At 46.8% G+C, this 7954-nt stretch overlaps 1 protein-coding gene across 1 annotated transcript; it reads right to left on the reverse strand.

The window, feature by feature from the left end:
- Positions 1-518: 518 nt before the first annotated feature.
- LOC138943845 (uncharacterized) lies at positions 519-4421 on the reverse strand. The gene has a single exon (XM_070314780.1). It carries the CDS (start codon positions 4419-4421, stop codon positions 519-521), a length of 3903 nt encoding a protein of 1300 aa, XP_070170881.1.
- Positions 4422-7954: the final 3533 nt, after the last annotated feature.

The following is a 7954-nucleotide window of genomic DNA, read 5'->3' on the forward strand; positions in this document are numbered from 1 at the left end:
AGGAGGAATTTCGATCGTTCGATTCCGAGAGCCAATCGGCTATCGACAACGAGGTGTTTGTCAGAATCGAACGATACGAAGAAACCGCAAAAACGGAATGAAAACAAGGCTTCGCACGTAACGTCTCGCTTTAGAACGTTCGAGAAACAAAATTAATAATATAGTTTATAAAACGCTTACTTTCTTGAACATCCCGCTCGCCTCGTATACCGGGTAGGTTACGAAATAACTGGTTAAATCCTACCACTATAATCGATACACGGCATCTTAATGATAATTCTCGATCAGACGGTCCGAAGAGCTCTACAGCAAATTTTTCAACATACAATAATAGGAAAAGAGTACAGATAAAGATCGTCGGTGATTCAATCGAAATACATGAATTAACCTAATCAGTAAATCTTAGCCTAGGGTTATTTACATAGGCGTTCTTAGAATAGATATATGTACATATACAGAGCGTGACGATAATTAAAGTCAAACTTAATTATTAACGCATAAAGAAAACGCAAGTTAATTTAAGAGCCAGTGTCACTTGATATCGGTAGCTGACAGATCTGCGTTATTGGTCGCTTTAGAGTGGTTTTGGCAGTACGCAATGTAACTACTCGGACATGCCCATCCGATCCCGGATGTACGTCTAATATTCGGGCAAGTTCCCATTTCGAAGGAGGTGCCAAATTATTTTTCAACAATACCAGCTCGTTAATTTTGAGCTCCGGTTTGTTTTCTTGCCATTTACGCCTTTGTTGCAATGTATGCAAATAATCAGAAGACCAAGAACGCCAGATCTGCTCTAAAATCGCACGCACTTGCTGCCATCGAGACAGCCGATTCGAATCGATATCTAAAACAGATTCTTCAGGCGGACTTACTAACGGGCGACCGACTAAAAAATGACCCGGAGTTAACGCGGAAAAGTCATTCGGATCATCATGTAACGCGGAAATCGGGCGGGAATTTAGGCAAGCCTCGATTTGACACAGCAGCGTAGCGAACTCGATCTGCGATAATGTTCGGGAACCAATCGCTCGTTTCAAATGAAACTTTAATCCTTTGACACCGGCTTCCCAAAGTCCGCCGAAATGCGGAGCAGAGGGAGGTATAAAATGCCATTTTACGTTATCATTAGCGATAGCGTCTTGTATTTGAGGGTCAGCGACAAGTCGCTGAAAGGTCGTGTTTAATTCGCGGTCCGCGCCTTGAAAATTAGTGCCGTTATCACTGTACTTGTCGGATGGAAGACCGCGACGGCTTGCAAATCTCCGAAAGGCGGAGAGAAAACCGTTAGTAGCGTAATCATCTACGTATTCTAAATGGACGGCCTTTGTCGAGAGACAAATAAAAACGGCAACATAATATTTTTTGGATCGTTGACCGCGGCCGACTGACGGAATAATATTCATCGGCCCGGCGTAATCGACGCCTGTGTGCGAGAACGGAGCCGAAGGCGTGACGCGGGGCTGGGGGAGATTCCCCATCAGCTGTTGCGAGGTACGTGCGCGTTCGCGTACGCACTTTACACAACTACGTATAAGAGATTTTACACTGGTGCGCGCTGAAATTATCCAATAATTTTGGCGTAAAATTCTTAACGTTAATTGAGTGCCTCCATGAAGAGAGGCTTTATGAGCTTGAGCGATTAATAAATCCGAAATTCGATGTTTCGGTAAAATTATAGGGTGCCGTTTATCATAACTGAGTGACGAATGGTCAATCCGCCCGCCAAGGCGAATTAATTTTCCTTTCCCGAGAAAGGGATAAAGCGATAACAAAGAACTGGATCTTGTTTGTGCCTTTGGAAAAGAATGACCTTCGTCGATAGCTAATTGATTGATAACGCGCATGGCTAAATACGGAGCTGGAGCAGTACCGTATGTGACTGTAAGCAATCGATAAGATCGTATCGGAGAATTAATATTAGATCGCCAAAAAATCCGCAAAAAATCGACATCGTCTCGATGAACGCGGATCTGTCGAAACATCTTTTCGATATCGGCGGTGTACACATAACGAAATTGACGCCAACGAAGGATAATTGAGGACAAATCGCGTTGTAATTTAGGCCCGGTCATTAAATGATTATTTAATGTAGAACCATTGCTCGTTTTGCACGACGCGTTAAATACTACGCGAAGTTTCGTCGTGCTGCTAGACTCGCGTAGCACCGGATGATGCGGTATATACACCTGGTGGTTAAGCGTCGGATTTTCGTCGGAGACAGATTCCATATGACCCATAGATTTATATTCATTTAAGAAAGAATGATAGGGTTTCGCGAGATCCGGATTTTTTCGTAGGCGTTGTTCTAATTTCGAATAAAGAAGCGCGGCAGTTTCGCGCGAAGCTTCTATATCGAGCGGAGGGTTGGTTTTAAATGGTAACCGTATTATATAGCGTCCGTCTTCGGCACGCTGATGTGTTTCGATAAAATGTTGTTCGCATTTTTTATCTTCTTCCGACAGCTGAAGTTCGGAAGAAATTTCCTCAATCTCCCAAAATTTTTGAAGGAGAGAATCGAGCGAAGGAATTGTTACGCAATTTAATGAAGTCGCGGAACCGGTAATTGAATTAGAAGTGCCGGTAGGACCGGATAATATCCATCCTAAAGCAGTAAGCTGGGCCGTCGGAGTGCCGGTCGGACCATGTTTTACCTTTTGCTTTAATAACGATCCATATAAATCTGATCCGATGAGCAGATGGATCGGATGATTGCTAAACGGATCCGGATCCGCGAGAGATAATTTCCGTAAATGCGGCCAATAATCTACGGTTTTAGTCTTTGAGCCAACGTATGACGTAATTTTTTGATATACGAAAGCAGTCAAAGAAAAGGTTGAGGAACCTCGCCCATTACAAGACTCGAGAGTAAGAGACACCTGAGATTTCGCTACGCCACTGTATCGTTCGCCGAAACACTGTACGTGGAGGCTTGCGCGAGAACGTTTCGTGCGCATAGTTTGACACAACGATTCCGAAATAAAGCTAACAGCCGAGCCTTGATCTAACAACGCACGAACTTTAAATTTACGTCCTTCGATGGTACGAAGTATTACCCATGCGGTGGCTAGTAACACGTTCGGCGGATTTTTCAGCGGCGAATGAATCGTTTGAACGGAAGCGACGGCGGTCTCGTTCTTTATCTCAGGGGTGGCTGAGCCGCTCGGTTGAGCGTTAAGAGTTTTGTTTTCCAAAACAGAATTTTCACTAATCTTCTGTACTGGTATATTTGATGCACGATGCAAGAGCGTATGATGTGCTCGTCGGCACAAATTACAGCGTTTTTTACTCTTGCAAGAGGTCGGGAAATGGCCGACTTTTAAACAATTAAAGCAACATTTGTGCGATTTGAGAAACTGAGTTCTCTGTTCGACGGATTTACGTTTAAACTCGTCGCATAACATCAAATTATGATTGCCGGAACAATTCAAACATTTTTCGGTGGCTACGTTATTCACCGAGGCCCGATTAGAGCCTTTATTTTTATGAGACGAAGCATTTAACTTAGAATGATCGGTTAGTCCCCGAATTCGCAACGTCATAAAATCTCGAATCTCTTCGTACGTCGGAGATGCGGTTGATTTACCGCGTTGCAGATTCCACTCATTACGTGTGCGTGGACTAAATTTTTGCGAAACAATATAGACTAATAGGTCATCCCATTTTTCAACAGGTCTGCCTAAATTTGTTAACGCGGCTAATGACGCGGCAACGGTATCGCGTAAACTTTTGAGTTCGACAGCGGATTCCGTTTTCATAATAGGCAAATCAGCGAAAGCATGAATATGCGCATGAATAATCGCGTTTTGATTATCGTACTCTTCAATAAGTAATTTCCACGCACCATCGTAATTTGCGTCTGCAATCTTAACATGATTAATTAATACCGCAGCTTCGCCCGTGACACTGGCTTTTAAATAATGTAGTTTCTGCGTATTCGACAGCGATTCTTTCGAGGCGACGAGCGATTCGAATATTCCGCGGAAGTTTTCCCATTCCGCGAAATTACCGGAAAATTTCGGCAACGGGATGCGTGGTAATTGCAATGAAACCGCACCAGACAATTCGCGAGAAGAAATGTCGCTTACCGTTGATGCCGCATTTGGGTCGCACCGGGAGAATTTACCTATCACGTCTGCGAGGTAGTCCGCCGCTTCGTGGTAGACGTCCTCGGCCGTAAAGAATTCCTCCTCGATGAAGTATTGGACTGTACGCTGTTCGTCGGCCGTTGCTATTTGCTGAAGCTGGACGTTGAGACGTTGACACCTTTCCCATAATGTCTCCAAGGCGTCCAGTCGACTCTTCGCCTTGTATTGCGTGACGTTGGCCTTGCCCATTTTCTTAAAGTTGGGGAACACTCGCTTCATCAAGCTTATTGTAATAGATTGCTCGATGAGGAGGCCCTGCAGCGAGTCCGTCATGATGGTAGGCCGATAAGATGAAGCCTTTCAGCAACAATTCACCACCTTTGGGTTGTAGAGATGCTGAAGCGTGACGACTGGTCCGTCGCACGCGGATGTGCGAAGACGCACTATAATTTTCACTTAACAGTGCCGCGCGCTAAAGCGTGCGACAACTATGTGTAACTGCGGATTACGCAGGACGCACTCTGAGGTGCGGAGTGCTAAAGAGCACAAAGATTGCACTTAAGCTGTGCAAAGCGCTAAGAAGCGCGAGATTTGCGCGGCACTGCGGATTACGCAGGACGCACTTTGAGGCGAGGAGTGCTAAAGAGCACAAAGATTGCACTTAAGCTGTGCAAAGCGCTAAGAAGCGCGAGATTTGCGCGGCACTGCGGATTACGCAGGACGCACTTTGAGGTGCGGAGTGCTAAAGAGCACAAAGATTGCACTTAAGCTGTGCAAAGCGCTAAGAAGCGCGAGATTTGCGCGGCACTGCGGATTACGCAGGGCGCAAATAATAATGATATGTTGTGCTTAAGAGCACAACTTTAATAATGCAAAGGGATGCAAGGTTGACTTCGCGCACTTTATTTTCCCGGAAGTCCTTTCAACGCACTCGCGTTATTATTTACGGCACCGGAATGCGGATAGATGTTTTGATATCGCGCACCGTCTCCGTCTCGCGATAGTTTTTATAAGTGCTGTTACCTTAGCGTGTCAGCGTTCTCACTCGCACTCCGCGAACTGATTACCGAATCACTATCTGTTTTTCCAAAATCCGGCTCGAAGGACCATTTAATGTAGCCGCGCCTTCGATTTACACGTCCACATTAACAGAATTTATTTGTTTCGCCGATCGGAGAGATAGGACGTAATTGAGTTGTCCGGGTTTAGTTTGTTGAACAGTATTTATTCTTTTCGACACCAACTCCCGGACCGTCTTAGGTAATCGCACGCGACAGCAAGATATGAGCGGACACGCGAATTATCGTTTAATTATAACTTTATGAGCGTTAGGCGTTCGGTGTGCTCCCGGTGAAGGCTTGCGACGAAGTGTCTTAACGAAAAACCTTCTCTGCGATTCACGTACAATAGTCCTGATTGATACGGGTACTACAAAAAAGGAGGAATTTCGATCGTTCGATTCCGAGAGCCAATCGGCTATCGACAACGAGGTGTTTGTCAGAATCGAACGATACGAAGAAACCGCAAAAACGGAATGAAAACAAGGCTTCGCACGTAACGTCTCGCTTTAGAACGTTCGAGAAACAAAATTAATAATATAGTTTATAAAACGCTTACTTTCTTGAACACAAGGTGTAAAAGATTATCGAGGGGACAAAGTTGGAAGTAGGTGGCTAAGAGATCCTACGTTACTAAAAGGCTCGCGTTTTATTGACGCGATAAGACTTAGGACGAATACGTTCGGGACTAGGATCGTCCTCAGCAAAACTAAGCCCAATGCGGAGGTGATATGCAGGAGATGCTCGATGCAGGCGGAGACTTTGGGACACGTTTTGGGCATATGTGTAAGTAGGATAGTATGGCCGGTTTTGGCTCAGTTTTGTGTGAGTGTGAGAGAGAGGGTATCGTTGGGGAGGAAGAGAGAGAGATAGTTTCGGAGCAGTTTGTGGGCGCCCGAGGGATGGAGAGCGGGCTGGGCGAATGCATGGGGGGGGTAAGTAGGATGAGAGGGGAAGCGCGGTCGGGGGGAAGCGGTGGGTACGAGTCGCCGAGAGCGCTCGAGAGATGGCGTTCGGGGGTGGCGGTTCCTCCCGATTCGCGACCTTGACGCGACTCGCGCTTCTAGCGCGCGGTCCGCCGTCGCGATTCTTTAGGGGGGCGCGCCGCTTCTAGCGCGCGATCCGTCGTCGCGATTCTTTAGGGGGGCGCTTCTAGCGCGCGATCCGCGAGCGGGCGGCGGGCGCCCGGCGTCGAGGGGCGGGGGATCGTCGGTGGGCGGTCGAGCGGACGGAGGGGCGTCCCTCGTCGCTCGTCCTCCTCTCGAGGCGCGCGTTAGCGCGAGCGCGCTCGTCGCTTTAGCGAGATGGCGAATCTTCGAGAGGTCGTGAAATAAAGAGATATCGTCGTTCTAGCGAAAGAGGAGAGATGTTTTTATTGTTTTCTTTTACAAATTTTTTAATATATCAATATATTAATAACACGACGATACGAGCACGCGAGCGAGCGTATCACGATTCTCCGAAGAGCAGAGCCTGCAGTTCGCAATCGATTATATCGTTGCGGTCGAAGTTATCGCTCTCGCGTATCATCGCGGGAATAAGCGCCTTATCGCGAGCGCCTGCCGCGATGTCGAGGAAACGAATTAGCTTGTTGTCCACGCGCGCGGTTAAACCGCTTAAAGATGCAACGATGCGGTTGACGCAAAGTTCCAGATTTAATATATTTACGACGGTGTTCTTCGATATGGCTAGGCGAATTTTAGGCGTTTCGAGACGAAGTATTCGGAGATTGTTGAGTTTGCCGAATCGTAGCGTCAATTGTCCGATGTATATTGGCGTCGGGCGCGCCTCGTCGCGCTCGTCGGAGCGAAAGTGCGACAGGAGCGTGGGTCGTAGATCGAGCAGTTCCTTCCACGTATCCGGCGTTAGCGAGATCTCTTTGCCGTGACAATCTCCGAGGACGATTTCTACGAAAGAGGGTCGGCTGACGTTAACGCTAATTTCCAGATGTTTATATGCGGTTTTGGTCAATGGATAGCGTCTTCCTAAGATTCTGAGCGGTCGCGCGATCGAGACGTCCGCGTCGTGTTTTGGCGTTCGATCGCGATCTCGTCTAAAAAAATAGATATAAGCGATGAGAGAAACGGTGTTAGCGAATTATTAGTTCGAATAAATGTTCGATAGTCTTACCCATTGTCCATTTTAGCTTTTTTAGCGTATTCCGCGCTATCTTCGCGGTCTCGTTCGGTTAGTCTCGATCGATCGTCGAATGAGTGTTGCTGTTGCGGTTGCCCCCCCATTGTCGCGTACATCGTCGCTCGTTTTTTCTCGTTTGTTCTTTTTCGCGCGTTAGCTTCGGTGTTCTCCGTCAATAATGAAGCGCTTAATGGATGAACGGTCTTTATATACTCGCGTAGAGATCGCTTCTTCCCCTTTCGCGCGTTTTCTCTTATATATTCTATTTTAAAAAAATAACGGTAGAGTCGCTCTAGTCGTTCTCATCGTCGATTCTCTCTTTCTCGATCGTGTCGCTGAGACGATAGACGCGACTAAGTAGATCGCGCAATTACCTTAGCAGTCCATCCGTAGGACATTCGATGCCGAGCGCGTGTAGATCGAAAGGACCCGCCGAGGTTACGGTATTTGTAAATTCGTTGAAGGCGTAGAACTGATGTTTGGCGAAGAAATATAGATTGCCATCGATGTATCGGAAGGCCGACGTTATCGCGGACGGAATTCCGGGAAATATATCTTTTAATGGAGCGTGTCTAATGACTATCATGTGACACTCGTCGATTTCCGCGACTTTATCATCGTCGTATATAGCGTAGGTTCGTCCCGTGTGCGTATTTATCGCCGCGTTGATTT

The sequence above is a fragment of the Polyergus mexicanus genome, unplaced genomic scaffold (genome assembly GCF_030449975.1).
Source record: "Polyergus mexicanus isolate NDT 795.1 unplaced genomic scaffold, iyPolMexi1.0 SCAF_47, whole genome shotgun sequence".
Lineage (NCBI taxonomy): Eukaryota > Metazoa > Arthropoda > Insecta > Hymenoptera > Formicidae > Polyergus > Polyergus mexicanus.